General features: G+C 41.9%; 2 protein-coding genes across 3 annotated transcripts; one reads left to right on the top strand and one right to left on the bottom strand.

The window, feature by feature from the left end:
• Positions 1-500: 500 nt before the first annotated feature.
• mcrip2 (MAPK regulated corepressor interacting protein 2) lies at positions 501-4,844 on the top strand. Its single transcript, XM_077523572.1, has 5 exons — positions 501-1,039; positions 1,129-1,198; positions 1,788-1,921; positions 3,072-3,179; positions 4,413-4,844. Exons 1-5 carry the CDS (start codon positions 982-984, stop codon positions 4,481-4,483), a joined length of 441 nt encoding a protein of 146 aa, XP_077379698.1. The 5' UTR covers positions 501-981; the 3' UTR covers positions 4,484-4,844.
• On the bottom strand, positions 4,569-16,102 carry slx4 (SLX4 structure-specific endonuclease subunit homolog (S. cerevisiae)). 2 transcript variants are annotated; one of them, XM_077523542.1, is made up of 13 exons: positions 15,240-16,096; positions 14,908-15,115; positions 14,613-14,822; positions 13,281-13,507; positions 12,097-12,392; positions 11,747-11,942; positions 11,422-11,582; positions 11,188-11,334; positions 10,020-10,189; positions 8,093-9,945; positions 7,304-7,403; positions 5,749-6,081; positions 4,569-5,616 (listed from the first exon to the last, which is right to left on the bottom strand). In XM_077523542.1, exons 1-13 carry the CDS (start codon positions 15,631-15,633, stop codon positions 5,277-5,279), a joined length of 4,635 nt encoding a protein of 1,544 aa, XP_077379668.1. In that variant the 5' UTR covers positions 15,634-16,096; the 3' UTR covers positions 4,569-5,276. The 2 variants fall into 2 exon arrangements, with proteins under 2 accessions (XP_077379668.1, XP_077379669.1); XM_077523543.1 differs by lacking the exon at positions 4,569-5,616 and having other exon boundaries at positions 5,898-6,081; positions 7,278-7,403; positions 15,240-16,102.
• Between the last annotated feature and the right edge of the window lie 492 nt (positions 16,103-16,594).

Below are 16,594 nucleotides of genomic sequence, written 5' to 3' on the forward strand. Positions count from 1 at the left end.
TTAAATTTATGGACCGCTAGTTTCACAACACGGATGATAGGCTATATGTTCAGTTACATATTGATCGATATTAAATACTGCTTGTAATTTATAGCATCATTAAAATCAGCTACATAGCTAACACAATATTTAAAATATTTTGCATACACTTATACTTCGCTTGTGTGTTCAAATATATTTTCAATATGCTGAGGTTCTTTTTAATGTAATAGATGTTTTTTTTAAAGTATGTGGGATGGAACTATATTTTATAAAGAATATTTAGTGTGATACCGCGTTAGTTTATTCATTTGTTCCATAACCAAGCTTGCTCCTCAGTTTACTCTTTACAGCCCCCAATAAGACTTTTTTTTTTTTTAAATGTGTATTTAATAAATAAAATACATAGGCATACTACACACAAAGAGAATATAACGAAATCAACTCTTCAACCAGTAATAATGATTTGGACTAATAATTGGATCGTTGTCGAACTATTTTGGAAATCACCAACCGGAAGTGATTGATATCACACCAACCGACTTGACACGAGGGGAAACACGATCGTATTCTGTCGTGCAGTGGTGGAAAATAAATTGAGTTGTGTCCTTGTGTCCAGTAGACCGAGCGGCGGTACCGCAGCCGGCTGTTGTATCGGAACACGGGAAGCCGAGTGTCCGCTTCGTGAGTCACTGTCCTCGTACACCGAGAAGCGCGTTGTGCCCCATATGTGTGTGTGTTTGTCTGACTGCGTGTGAGCGCACGTGGAGCCGCTTTCTCCTTGGATGACCTACACGCCGCGGGCAAAACACCTTGCCGCGGGTTCGGAGGAGCGGCAGGGTCCTTGTTCACAGTTCCACGCACTTCGCGCAGACTTGCGGAGCGGCTGACCCCGGTTACGTCTCAACCGCGATCAGAGCAGAGAGGAGGGGGGCAGGGGGTGGCGGGTGGAGTTCCGAGTGGACACCTTTCCAAGAGGACACTCGACCCGAGTGTCGTCCCATGATGTACACCATCACCAGAGGGCCCAGCAAACTCGTTACACAACGGAGGACGACAGGTGAGCGTTACCTAAAGTGTGATGCAATGTGGCGTCACGTTACTTCGGCAATGCAACTTGTGCTTCTTCTTTCGTCCAATTTACTGAAGGCCCCGCGCAACAGATTGAGAGTAAATTCGCCGAGCTGAAACTCAAGCCGACGACGTGGCTCACGTCAAAGTAAGTTCTTCGTCGTAAGTGTGAGAGAGAAACTGCGCCACTTGTTTGTAATTGTGCAGTTAGCAGCCGTTGTGATGGTGCGTTCAGGGTCTGTCACCCGAGACGTCCAGTACCTGGCCAGCACGATGTTTACGTCAGGAGGCTACTATTTATTACTTGCATGACTTACCCTAGTGTACAATTTTCCTGCTAACATATACGTGAAAATCTGTTTAAACAGGAAGTCAAGTCAAAACATTTCTTTACAATAAAACCATATTCTACTTAAGCAGTAAAATCCACAATTGATCTCAGGGGGGCGGCCATTTTGCTACTTGCTGTCGACTGAAAATGACATCACATTATGTGTCCCAAATCGGCTATATATTCCGAAGATCAACTAAGTGAAGATACACTTTTGAGATCTCAAATCTAACAATGAAAAAATAGTCAATTTTGTTTGTGTAGTGAACCCTTTCTAACTTTATCCCCAAGTGAATGAATTGCACTACAACATGCAGGATGTGACACCATAACTGTCTAGTGACAGATTTACTCGTGTTTTGCTGTACTAGTAAATCTGTGTCCCCTGTTTCGACTCAACCCTCAGCGCTCCGCCTCCAAAGATCGTGTTCAACCGCCTCAATGGGAAGCGTTTCCACGTTGCGCCCGCGCACAAGGTCGGCAGCCCGGCAGAGGGATTCACTCCTGCACATGAGGAGAATGTCAAATTTGTATATCAAGGTGAGAGACTGTGAATTGTTGGTCAAATCAACAAACGTACAAAAGATTTAGACATTTTAACTTATTTTTGATATATTACAGGCATCTGGCCAAAACCTCATTAAGTCACAATTTGGCAAATTTTTTATTTTTTATTTTTTTGGTCAAGTCCACACTCACTTGTGGTGTCATATTTCAAATTTTTGACCAATTTAAAGTGTTCAAAATGGCTTGCTCTCCAGTAAAGGTATGTACATTCCTGCACGTCTTAAGACAGCAGAGATAGCATTCAGTGCATGTTAACACGACATGGGCAAACAAGGTGCAATTGATCTAAAGCAGCTCATCACTAATACTCACTGGGAAAGAGTTCAATCTGCTAGCCGGAAGCCTGCCTACTACCGAGTCGGTAATTTATTAGATTATGCAAACTGTGAAAGTGACACTAGAAACAGGAAGGAGAGACGATACAACTGGTTTGGATTTCAGATTAATCTGAAGCCACATATTAAAGGAATGCGAATCTCTGCAGTCAGCCAACAGAGACGGCAGAAAATAAAAGTTTATTATTTAAGCTAAGCCAGTGTGTGCAAGCATGGGCCAATACTTCACAGCCTTGTAGAAATGAGTAACTGAGTAACACTAGACCACCATTGGCTAACTTGGGTTGCTCGCTAAGGGATGTGTGATACTTCATGATCTGCTATATGGAGTCGATACCAAGAACCAGGCTGATATATTACTGATATTTTTTTTTTTAAGTTGACCCATCATGAACTCATCACGAACACAATCAAAGTTTATCTCAGCACTAATGTAAACTGCAACATTCTCAAACTAATAACTGTCAAAAGGTGAGCAATATTTTACAGTCCCAAGTGTGATCAAATAGACTGTTGTCTTCATTAAAAAAAAATGTCCGTTCCACTCAGTGTATGAAAAGCACTTGGCAGACATCCTGCTTGCTGTTGTTAGTCTTTGACTGAAGGTTGAACGCTCCCATGCAGCCAAAAACCTTGAAGCTTATCTACATGCGAAAACTTTCACTGGCAGCTGACAGCAATCCACTTTCGTCACCTGGGAAACGGACCACATTCAGGAGTGCATCATTGTAATTTTCCCGTCCAACCAGTATGTGTATTTTCATAATGATGTGCTCTGTTTCCACCAGCATGGCGGGAGGTGGAGCAGAAGCTGGGAGACGGCGACGACAGGGAATCGACGGGGAGCCGAGGGCCCGTTCAGTACGCAGAGAAGACCCCCAACGTTGTCATGAAGAGTAAGCATCCATGAAGTCTTTACCTGGGTTCGACAGAGGTCAAGAGTCAGACACATATAGGCTGAATTTTTCTGATAATACTTGCACTTATGGTCTAAACATTAACTTGACATTTTTTAGTACCGTATTTTCCGCACTATAAGGCGCACCTAAAAGCCTTCAATATTTTCAAAAGCTGACCATGTGCCTTATAATCAGTGCGCCTTATATATGGATCAATATTGAGCCGCAACAGGTCCGCTGTCAAGACGCTATCGGTGACCTTGCACGATCGGTGACGCACATGTGCAGAAGATCCCACCATCTTGGATCGCTAGCTAATACTGATACTTTACCTAAGAGAAAATAATAAAACAGCTGTTTATTCATTTTGGGAGTGAATGGGGTTGTCAGAAAGCTGGTTTGTAATCTATTCATAAAGTTTGACTGACCTATCTGACTGTTTTGTTGACATTCCCTTTAGCGCAGCACCATCTAATGGATGCATAACGTAACCCCAGCCTCTACTGTAGCGCCTTATATAGGGAAAAAGTTTGAAAATGTGTCATTCATTGAAGGTGCGCCTTATAATGCCGTGCGCCTTATAGTGCGGAAAATAGAGTACTTAAGTCTTTGACCGGCAAAAACGTTTAATAGCGTTTAGTAAAATCACGATGTATGCCGCCATAAATGTTAAATGACGTCAACTGTTTTTTTTAACTACTATTTTTTTTTTTAACTACTGCAACCGTTGAATCAAAGCCTTCTGTATGCTATAGCATTTAAAAAACAAACGTATAAATACGTCTTTGGGACACTTAAAACGTAAAAGGTATTTTTTTTTAAAACAAACTTATTTATAAGTCATTGGGAGCAACTGAGAAGCATTTTTATACTATAAAATGGCTATGATTCACACTAAAATAAATTGAACCCATACATTAATATTAATGCTTTAAAGGGTCATAAAAGTATTAAAATATTTACATTATACTGACATTCATGCAATGAACTAGCTCAATTTAGAATGTTCTGTTTACTTATTAACAGCTGACCAGGCAATGTTTATGTAAGGCCCCAATTTGCATTGGTGCAGAAAACAGGCATTGGGAAAAAATAAAAAAAATAAAAAAATATAGCTATTATTTGGGACTTCACATTCTGATCAATAATCTCCTAATGCTAGCTGATTTTTTTTTTTTACTATCATGTCCAAAAAGAAAAAAAGTCATCTTTGCTTTTGTTTCTCCACAGATTTTGTACCCATCGACCTGGAGGAGTGGTGGGCTCAGCGCTTCCTTGCAAATATTGCAGACCTCTCATGATTGCTTGGAGGATTTCAAACGCGACGGGATGCGGTGTGCCGATGATCCACCAGCGAAGGGTCTACAAAGGTCGATAGGAGAGTCAGCTCGGGCTTCAGGATGCTCCGTGTCAAGCATTGTTCGTCATTTGAAGCTCGATGTGAAATCTGAAGCTTCATGCACCAAACAGCTGAGATATAATGTTGTGTTGCTGCGATAAAGGCTGCCCTCGATACTTGAATGACACATTTTGATAGAAGCTTTTCTTGTTCATAAAGCTTCCCTCGTTCCTCAAGTGTGCGGTGCTGTATAAACCCACTGGCTCATCTTTGGATCTGAATCGACCGAAGAGCACAAGTAAAATCATTTTCAAAACATTCAACCATTTTTATTTGTGTACTTTTTTTCATGCAGAGATGTGGAAACATGTTTTGGCACATTTCAATCAGCGCAAAAATGTTTAAAAAAATTCATTTGTCCGAGCCCATTGCACAAAAACATATAAAAATTAAAAGTATTTTTTTACATTCATTCCAAAGCAAATTCCTCACAAAAGGTGCACATTAGATTATTTTCCAGACTGAATATTAATGTTGAAATCTGAATGGAAATAAACATACGGGTCCATTGTACATAAACATTTTTAAATGTATTTTGAGGGAAAATATGTTACTTAAAATACAAAACCTATTCTGAAGAAATACGTCTTAAAAGGAGTTTCCATCAAGGAAAACTGTAAATTTAGTTGACCTATTTTTCTGCCTTGATGCCGCAATCGGTGCTTTTGGAGGTTCTGCTTGAGTCACTCATTCATTCATTTCCCTGCTGCTTTTGCCTTCTTGCCCGCTTTCCTGACGCGCCTGCGAGTGGGTGGGGCCTGTCCCGGTTTAGCCGTGGTGAAGGTGATGCACTGGGAGTCCAGAAAGTTGACCAGCTTGGCGGCACCGAGGCGGATGCCAGCCGCTTTCAGCCGCTCCTGCAGTTGAGACAGGACCAGAGGCTGGTACTGCAAGATCTGAGTGTACAGGCCCGAGTCGGACAGGATGAACGAGCGCACGGCCTGCAGGCGATCTTGGAGGCGGGTGGCCGCTTGGGAGGCTGAGATGTCACTGTCCGAGTCGCCGTCAGAGGAAAGACACAGCTCTGGGTTGTGCCTGCGGAATAGATTCACATCTTTATCTTGATCATCATCAAAATTTAAAATTGAATTTTGACTCGCTACTGCCACCTATGGCTGAAACGTGCCATTACAAAGTTTGAATTTGCATCGGTGAGACGCTGAGTACCTTTCAGATTCTTCACTTGAAGTAGCTGAAGAGGCGTTGGAGTCCTGCGAGTTGGACAGCGGCTCCGTGTCTTCCTCCTCCTGGTTGTGTTTGGCTGGAGAGATGGAAGCAGGCACTCTGGGCTCTTTAAAATGAAAATGGGCTTTCTGTTCCGAGGAGACGGGCCTGCCGCCAGCAGCCGAAGCCTTGGAGGGGGCGACCTTTGTCTGGGCTGCGGGCCCGGCGCAGGGTGCCTCATCTTCACAGTCAGAGTTGACCAGCTGGTGGGTGTATTGGTGGATCTCTTTCAACTTGAGGATCATCTGGCGCTTCGGTAATGCCCGAACACCAAAGCTGTGAGGAAACTCAATTTCTTTATCTTGATAATCATTGAGCTGTTTGATACAAGCCGTTTTTTTTTGTTTTTGTTTTTTTTTTGGGGGGGGGGCATTCTTTCTAGTGCCGATCAACAGAAACGATGGAAATTGATAAGAATGAAGAGATTTTTGGTAATGTTATCGATAATGCTTAGCAAGACAATTCCTTATTTCTTCTCACTGGGTGAGGGAATGAAAAAATACAAATGTGATTTTGATGTATCATTAATCATATGATAATACAAAAGGTAGTGCTGTGCAATTTGGACATTTAAACTACCACTTTAGGTAATTTTACGTCTGATTGATATACTGTATATCCTGATGTTCTCAGATCTTTTCTCCATTTATTTATAAAACACGTTTTATATGGAAAACAATGAAATTGACACAAGATAAATAAAAACTTTTGTATGTTAAAAAATTTAAAATAAATAGAAAACAAGTGACCACAAGTGAGCGTGGACATAATTAAAAAGGACTGTTGAGAAACTATATCGCCGCCCCTACCCCAACTCTACACTGCGACTAGAAGTATAATTTGTCGATAAAATCTAGTACACCTCAGTAGAGGAGCTAATACTTCTTGCATACGCTGACAATGAGTGCCACTGCCCCCTACTTTATGGATGTGCAATTACAATTTATTCAAGTACGAAAAAAAAAAACCCCACAAACAAATGTTCCTTGAGAAGGCATTGCAACGTGTCCCCCTATTTGAGAGCGACTGGTTTAGCCAAAGCTAACAATACACCACACATCAGAATAACGATGTAAACGACAGAGGGTTATGCACAACTTTACATCTGCATAACTTTGCAAGTACTGCAAGTAGCCCCGGTGACATCTTTTCACGTGGATAATAGCCAAACTTTAGAGTGCTTCAATAAGCAGAATCGTCAGTTATCCAAACAAGTCAAAAATACTGGTGACCAGATCTTTAAAAAAAACAACATTCCATTCCCATCCTATTGTTCAACATATTGCTATATTTCAAGCTCCACCCCTTAGGTACCATACCTCTACAGTTCAAATACTTTTTTGTTTGGTGTCCTCCACCACATTTGTATTCAACAGTGCCACTTAGTTTAAACATGGCCAATAGTAATGCTAAGTGGATAGTATTCCCGCCAGTTAATAGGAATGATGAAAAACAACAGTCCCTTTACTTACCTGTTTTTCCATGGAGATTGACTGACCTGTTCAGTTTGTTTTTGAGTTTTGGCGTATCCATATCAGAGTAGTGAGGCATTGGCGTGATGGGAACCAGAGTGTGATGCTTTTTATTTCGAGGAGGAGCTATAGACATAAAAACATGCATTGGTTTAGCTTTTATGTTTTGTCTTTCGATCTTTTAGATGGCTTTTGCCGAAAATTAAACTGATTTATCCACTAGTTGAATTTACTCACTGTGATTTAAATGACTAACTCATTCATTTTCACTGAAACAACCAACCCCCATCGCTCCCGGCTGTTTTACTGTAATTTGACGGATTTTGGGAGGCCCACAGAATGTTGTGTTCTATTGCTATAAAAACATGGAACGACCAAAAGAAAGATTAAGAGTCTCTTCTTTCATCATGAAAAAAAGTATGTTTGCATATTTTCCATTTTGCAGTAATTAGCATTAGAATATAGCTAAGTTTCATCATTATTCACAAATCTGTTAAAAACATGTTGCAACATGGCTCTGGCTGATCTCTTATATTCTGCTGCCACCTGCTGGCCGTTTTTGTCATAACTACCATTGCTTTAAGCAACCGCTTCAGGTCAGAAGCTGAATCAAAGCTTTCTGTATGCCTAAGCATTAAATAAAAAAATAAAAAAAAATTAAAAAAATAAAAGAAAGTATGAATATGTTTTTGGGGGCATGGAAATATTTAAAATAGAACGCATATACGTTTTTGGGAGCAAATGAGTTAATATATATGGATACAGTGCATGATGACTGAGTTGGCTTTGAAATGCTCTTGTTGAAGAGTACTTACATGGAGTTTTTAGTTTGGCAGAAGCTTTCAGCCTTTGAGAAAGAGGAAGCATCTCCTCTTCCTCCTCGGAGCTTTCCCACGTGTGCGCGACCAGAAGGCTGTCACTTATCTCTGGTGGAATATCAGCCACGAGATCAGGTGTTGAAGGCATGAAGATCTGACCCTCTTTGCTAGTTGAGGGCCGCGAAGTCATGTTTTTGGCATTTTGGAAGCCATCTTGACGAGATGGTGGCGATGGTGAGGTGGGAGGCGAGGCTGGTCGGCTGCATCCTCCGCTGTCCTCTAGTCTGAGACTAAAGCATCCCGGGTTTGTCGCGACGTCATCGCAGGCGTTGAGGCCCCACGAATCGTTGAAAGCGATCGGTGGCTCGTCCATGATCGGCAAGCTGTGTTCAAAACTTGCTTCTTCTTCCATGTCATCATCATCTTCGTTTGTGGTTGGCTTGCTGTTGTGACTGCTGGAACACTTACTGAGCCTCTCTGAATTCTCAAGACTTCTGTGAGCGGTAGAAGAATGTGGCTCGGAAGGGTCAGAAAAGGGGGAAAGGTGAAAGCTCTCCAAGTGCATCTTCTCTGCGCTTTCGTGTTCTTGATTAAATGACTTTTGTTTGTCAGGTGAGGTGTCGAGTAGGATGTGGCGCTGGCGGACATCTAAGTGCAGAGGAGTGCTGCTATAAGGCTCTTGCTTTGAAGAATCATGGAGATGATTGTAAACAGCTGAGCGGTACGACAACTTCGGCGGCGCCGACACTGGCGAGTCCACTTCTGCTCTTTCCGGATTCAGCCGAGTATCAGTTCCCTCCACTGGGCCAACACCGGGCGAAATACATGTGGAGGTCTTGGATGTGTTACTAAACGGAGAGCAGCTGTGCTCTTTTGGGAACAGCTCTGTCCTACGCATGAGTTGAGCGCAACCCTCCAAGCTTGTTCTTCTGGGACTGGTGCTGACCGGCGTGGATGGGATGAGCCAGGAGAGCTCCGGAGAACAATCTACTTGATCAAGTTGGTTGGGAGACGGACTTAAATTTATGGACGTTTTCTTCTCCACGGAGGTCTCGCTGGGTTTTAAGTGAGTGAAGCTCTGCTTGGTGTGGGACTGTGACAAGACTGGACTTTGAGAAAGAGGTGTCTCCATGTCTTCACTTGAGTCTGACAAAACTATCACATCAGGCTCCTTTTTCTGGGTTGAATTGGAAGGTCGCGGGGCATGAAGGCTTTGAGGCGTATCTTGTTTTGGAACTTCCTGTCCAAAAGGCGCTATTTCCTCCTTGACTGTACAAGTGCTGCAGTTACCATCCTGGTCTGGTGCTTTACCAAATAACTGAAATGCAGGAGTGTGATGTATGTGTACTCTTGGTGCAGTAGAGGAAGGAGGACTGAAGGAGGGTTGATCATCTTCTTTGTCGAGCCCCTCAGAGTCTGAGAAGAGGCGATCGTAGCTGCTATCCAGGCTGTGGCTTGGCTGAGGGTCAGATTCACGCTGAGGGCTTTTGTTCCCCTCTCTTGGTTCGGTTGCCATCTCTCCATCATTTCCCTCACTTCCCCCCACGTCCTCCTCATCCTTCTTTCTCTGCGTGGCGGCAAACTCGTAGATCTCATCCAGCTCTTCCTCGTTCACCTGCTCCTCGTGCAGCTCCCTGTCGCCTGATGTGACGTCAGCGGCTTTTTCGACGCCGACCTCATCGTGTCGGTCGTCTTCGTGGCTCCACATGGAGTTGAAGAGCGCAGTTAAGTCCGTGTCTGTGCCGTGACTGAGACCCTCCGCGTGGCTTGCGGCGGTTTCATCATCATTCCGAGCTGAAGTTTCTCCGGTGTGAAGCTCACATAGATGCCGCAGCTCCTTTAGATCGAACCTTAAAAAAAATAGGAGATAAATCGTTGGTTTGGTACTACTACAGATCAAAAAGTGCGACTTCTGCTGACTTACCTAGACGCCAACTCCAGTACATGATGATGCAACGATGCTGGGAGAGAAAAGTGAGCAGCGTAGAGAAACTGCAGCAGAGCCAACACGGCCTGACCTGAAACATCACTGATCAACACCCTTTGAGCTGCGGGCAGTCCCTCCTCATGCACCCCAAATCCACTTTCATGCATCTGGAAGTAATGTTCGTTTCATTAACGAAAACTAAACAAATATTTTCATCAACACACATTTTCATCGGGCGAAGACTAGACTAAAACCCTCATTATAAACAATAACTAGGAGTAAATCAGTATGCATTTTCGTCGACTAAATGACGAAAATGTACTGCATTTTGTAAAAACTGGAGTAAAATCTATGGACATTTTAGAAGAGACAAAAATTATCTGATTTGTCTCTGTTAATCTGTCACCGTGACGTCATGTGACACGCCCCCTTTCAAATCTGCAGCTAGCTAGTGCAACATGCACCAACACACGGGACAGATAGGTGGATTCACTGTAAAAGATTAAAAAAAAAAAAAAAAAAAAAAAGTAAGTTATAGTTATACCATAACATTAATCCGACGTCTATAATGTTTCAACAATAATGTTAATCCGACCACTAACTAATACTTGCTAACATACTAGCTAGTAGCATGGAGCCATAGTAGCCACTTGTTGATATACTGTAATTGTGTATCTAGTTGTTTTTCATCAAAAAGATTACATTTTTATGTGATAATAGTTTTAGATAAAAAAAAAAAAAAAAATGTTCAACATTATGTGCTGAAAAAATCAAATATAATGGGGATAAAATGATTGTCCTGACTAAATTTTAGACTAAAACGTTGACAGTTTTTGATTAAAATTAGAGGAATAAAATGTTTTCTTGGACTAAAATAAAGACGAAAATGCTAGATTTATAGTCGACTAAAAGTTGACTAAATAAAAACAGTATGCGGTTGACTAACTATTAGAAAAACTAACAAGCGTGACTAAAACAAACTAGATTTAAAACTGGTGGATAAAATGAACACTATCTGCTAGAAAAACACATGACAATTTACAGTATTTTTATGGTAACTCAACATGGAATATTACTTGTTAATTGCTTGTATAAACATTCAGGCAACTGTTTTATATTGTAAAAAAGGTACATATTTCGCTTTTTACCACTGTACTGCATTTACCATTTCTGCCAGGAGGGGGCAGCGTGCATATATCATGAAGGAGTGAGCAAAGAAGACTTGGCCACTGTCCACCTGGAGTTGCCAGTCACTAAGATGAGGGTTGTTCACCATGCTGCTTAGGTTTGATGTCAAGGTGGATAGCGCCACCTGCAGAAGAAACAGGGGAGTACATGTCTCTTATCAGGATGAGCACATGCATCATTTTGGTGTGGAAACTATGGAGAGTGAACTTACTGATGAATGGCTGCTGTGCTCTTCAGTTGCTCCTGGCTGACTTAAGGACCTTCCTGCTTGACTGTGGACGTCAACTGCATCGGTGTGTGTCATTGCCGGCGGGGCGTCACTCCCACAGAGGTCAGCTGTCTCCTCTATAAAGAAGCCACTCAATCGAAGGTCTGTTGACAAACAATGTATGGCAAATATAAACAATAAATAAATGTATAGAAAATAAGAAAACTTAAGAGGGAGCAAAAGTCACAATAATAAAAGGTGACTGGATGAACCAACATGCTCATATACAGTGTATAATATACAGAGCTTTATAACAAATATGTTTTACCTTTGCCAGGGACAAGAGCAGTGTGGTCACCGTGTGCAAATTCATCGTCGGGCATCTCCACTAGGTCCTGCAGGGCCTGACTGTTTGCTGGGAGATGCACCGAGGTCGGAGTGGAGGTAGCTGAGGAGCAGGTGGCCGTCTGGGAGGAGGACAAGATGGAAGCCTTGTCGTTTGTTTGGGAGGAAGCACAGAGAGTCTGTGGACAGAAGTTAAAAAGTGGAGAGAATTGGAAAACTTTTTTCCAACAAGCTAAATTTCCAACAAGCTAATCAATAATAATATGATCTGATTCAATGTTAACATACCATACCTATGATCATTAAACATCTCCTATTCATTCATCATCTTACTTGTGCTGATTCCCATGGCGTGATGAAGTCTTTGAGCTCTGGGACAAAGAAGTCGAATACACTAGGAGCACTTCCATTCAGCAGTGCACTCTTTCGCCAGAGGGGGGCAGCGTCTTTCAAGGCTGACAATGTGCTAGTGCAGCGGGTGGGAGTAGGTGGAGATGGAGCTCGACTGCGTAGGAGGAGGGCAGACACGCGTTCCTGCAGCCTCGTCAGGGCCGCATCGGCATCCTGGATGAGGAGGATTGGAAGAGGTCGAGGGACGGTGACCTTTTTCCTCTTACCATGCCCCTTACCTACAACACAAGCAATTGGAAAGTTTAATTAGAAACACTAAACAACGATAGCGCTTCCATTCCTCTTCCATTTAATCATTTTAGCTTTATAAGTAATAGTTCATGATGACTTGTCTGAACCTGATGCCATTTGACTTAAAGAACATTTTGGGAAACAGTCTATAAATAAACAAATAGTCAAGTATGAAATTAAAGGGATACTTGACTCATTGAGCCATTTTCAGCAGTACCAAAGTTAATATTTTGTCCAGAATTAACTTGATAACGACATTATTTTTCGTTTACAATGAATACCTACCATTAAGAAGTAATTTTTACACTTGCTGTCGACTCAAGATGACCTCACCTGTGCTGAGGAAGTAGTTAACGACTAATCATGGCTCACCCGTTTTCTGAGTTTGGCTAGCAAACTGAGCCATGATTGGTCGTTACATACTTTCTCAGCACATGTAATGTCATCTTCAGTTGACAGCAAGTGGAAAAATTTGTTTTTAAAGATATTAATTGTACACGAAAAATAATGAAGTTATGGCTCAATGAGTCAAGTATGCATTTAAACTACTAAATGCAGGCATCCCAACCTCTGCCCTCGTCGTCATGGTAACAACTATCATCCTCGCCATTCGAACAGCAGTATGAAATTAAGGCTGCCTCACTTGCAGCCCTTTCAAACAGAGTCATTCAGGCAAGCAATAATTCATGATACTAAGGGTATTTTGATAAATTGTGTCAGACATGTTAGCAAGATGCCGAGCAACTGAATAAAATTACATTAATTAAAAATAATGTGCAAAAACTGTATGAAAACATGGATCCACGACCACAAAGACAAAATGCTCCGCAGATAACATCTCTGAAAGTAACAATGTCAACAAAGTGATACTGTACCGGCATCTGCCCTCCACTTCAACACAAGAGGAGCCACGGCGTAATCAGGGGTAATGGCTTCTCTTTCCGCACTCAGCTGCTTCCTCTCCTGTTCCAACAGGGAAGACGACATGGCCAGGGCCACCATGGTGTCTTCATCCAGCAGTTCCGCCTTTTTCCTGGGCTTCTTTCTTGCTGCTGGGCCTGCCTTAGAGACACCTTTTCTTTTGGCGCCTCCAGTCTGTGTGCTGGACATTATAAAAACATTGGGGCTAAACAGATTAGGGTTCAGAAGACATTTTAAAAGACATAAACATTGAATATTTGGGGCTTTTTCTTTCCATTAACGGAAACTGTGACTAGTTAAGAATGGAAAGGGTATAAAACTGTGTTAAATGCCAGTAAATTATGGTCTAATATCTCAAAACGTGTGCCAGAAAGCTGAAGCTGAAGAGGAATTTTGCATTTAAACAACCCCTAGCAGCAAAAGAATGGCTTCCCCATGAGTGGACAAGTCAGAGTACAGATCTAAATCCAATTGAAAATATGTTGGGTGCCTAAAACAGTGTTGTGCACTGTTAGAATCTGTCATAGGAGATGTTGAAAATTATAAATCAGGGTGTGTTATGCTGATAGACAAGACTGGATATTTGGCGCCAACAATTTTTAGTTAGTAATGCAGTTTTGTTTATTTATTTATGTATTTATTTATAGGATTTTTTTAACCTATAGGGGTTTGTTAGCCAATTGAGGTATATATATATTTTTTTTTTTCTGTACAACTGCAAACAGCAATTTAAGCATTCACTGAAAGTAATACAGTACAATAATTAGATTATGTCGATTAGAAAATTAATGTAAGCTTTTCATCTACAGACAACAGAACCTCTGAAGTCGGAGGTTGTACAATTCGGAATTTGGGTGTAGAGTATATGATTAAATTAGCCATTGGTGGCTTCATTTAAGTCTGTTTTTGTTTTTTTTGTTTTTTCATTCAGAGGGCACACATACCAGTAAGTGATTCATTGCTTATCAATTCTTTGGGGGGGGAAGAGGGCAGAAAAAAATTGCTACATTTAGCAAAAAAAATAAAAAATCACTAAGTTAGGAACACTAACCAAGAATTGTGTTTGAAATTGTGAAAAACATTGCACCATCCTTTCATGTCCAGTGAATAAAGTTTGCACAATGGCAACACTTTGACCTTAGAATGAATTTCTATTTCTATACGATTTCTTAAAAAATCCTCAAAAGTCAGACCTTGACAAGGAAATAGATGACATTTAACCACAGAGGTACAAATGTACAGTATGTATACTTGGCTGATGTGAGGTGAGGATGCGGCAGACCTACATCGTATTGGTAGCGGTCTCTTCTGCCTGCCTCTGGAGCGCCTGCAGGAGGTCGGCAGGATTGACACCCATGTCCGCCGAGCAACGCTTCAAGTGGGTGGCGCGACTATTGTGTGACTTAAACTTCTTGCCGCAGATTGGACAGTCAGGAACACCAGGGGGAGGAGGAGGAGGAACAGCTGCCATTTGATGCTCACTCTCATCCAAACACCTATCAACATGAAGATCATCCTGAATAGCCAAATGAGGGCCAAATGGTAACTTCTTGTTGCTGAAAAGAAAAAAAGAAGACCGACCTGTTGATGTGCTGTGTGCGCCCCTCAGGTGTCATATGAGATAAGCTTCTGTGACAGATGTGACAGAAGAAGAGATCCTCAGTCGCCAAGTCCAGTGTGTGGACCTCTGCTGCCTCATGGTCAAGTTGCTGCTGTAGCTGCATGGCCAGAACCTCATCACTGTCCTGAGGCCTCAGATGGTGCTCTGACGTGGAGGTTTGTAGTATTTCTAGGGACATATCAGTGTGCATCAATTTAAAACTTCAAAAGCCAGCATCATACACTAATATGCTATTATGCATGGTGGAAGGAGGGAAAGAAAAAAATACTTGAAGAACATTATGTCTGCTCACCTGGCTGTAGAGGAACAGGCTCCCTGCCAAGCTCCACATTGTGCGCCATCTTCGGCAGATTGGCTCTCTTGAACTGTTGCATCCTGCTAAGCAATTTGTCCTTTGCCCCCAAGCCCGGTTCAGCTATTCGTGCTGAAGCTAACGCTGCATCTCCTAAATCATGCACAACCTTTCCCGTGTTTCCCATGACCTGTGTTTCGCTACGAGCATACTGTGATTCAGCTCCGACAAGCTGAGACGCGGAGCTGTCCTTGTTTTTTCTCTGGTCTCCATCGCTGGTCTGAGAAGATGCCTGTTGGTCTGCTCGCCTACGTTTTGGCTCGACTCCTTTCTTGCGGGAACGTTTCAATAGCTTTGCGCTCAGGTCAACAAAGTCCTGGTCCGAGTCGTTCATGACTATAACCCATTTTTTGGGCTGGTCACCTTAAAAAGATTATACCAGCATGTCATTGGGGTTGGCAAATATCCATAACTGATAACCAGTGTTAGAACCTTGCAGTTTGATTCAAGGATCGCTGCAGAAAAGAAAATATTACATACATGTATGCATTCCAAGCTTTTAGTTTGGTGCTAGCTAGTCGTGTAAACGAATTGCCTCATTATTACTAATTATAAACAGTCTCTCTGGTGACCGCGTTTATCATTTCTATTTATGAATCGTTTACAACGACGTAACACCCCGAGTTACTTCGTCATTCCGAGCGCGAACACCATACCGCTTTTTTCCCCCCAGCAACTGGTCATGTGACGGGAAGAAAGCCATGATTTACTTCCGGGTGACTCGTATTGCTGACGTTAAAACCATAGTTTCAAGACCACGACGCCACCCATTTACCAGATTTGCAACGGTACACAAATACACGAAATATTTGTTTGTAGTAATTTGGTGATTTTGAACAACTTACGTCTGATTTGACGCTGCCTTAACTTTCGTGCAGCTATAAAATACAGCGCCCCTTATTGACAATTCCCAACATCCTCTTGACATTTCTGATTCTTCCCCAATGCAAGTCGATGCAAAAGCTTCCTTCAAACGGTGAAAACAAACGGCGGATTGTTTTTGTCTGTGACCATCATCCAAAACCACACAGATTGTTATAGTAGTCCAACGACATCTAATCACATTTTGAAATCAAAATATTCCTACAAATTAAATTACAACGACCCAAAGTCCAATGTTTTTCAATGAGCTGATTTTTTTAAATCGAATTGACCGCCACTTTGACTACGTGAGCTAAAATAATACAAATTATTAGTAATGATAGAAAACAAAACATTATTGTGACTTATTCTCGATCTTGGTGGTAATATCACACAATTCGTCTTTGATCTTTGCGTTAATCTTGGTCTCTTAC

Source organism: Festucalex cinctus, chromosome 6 (assembly GCF_051991245.1).
Source record: "Festucalex cinctus isolate MCC-2025b chromosome 6, RoL_Fcin_1.0, whole genome shotgun sequence".
In the NCBI taxonomy this organism is placed as follows: domain Eukaryota; kingdom Metazoa; phylum Chordata; class Actinopteri; order Syngnathiformes; family Syngnathidae; genus Festucalex; species Festucalex cinctus.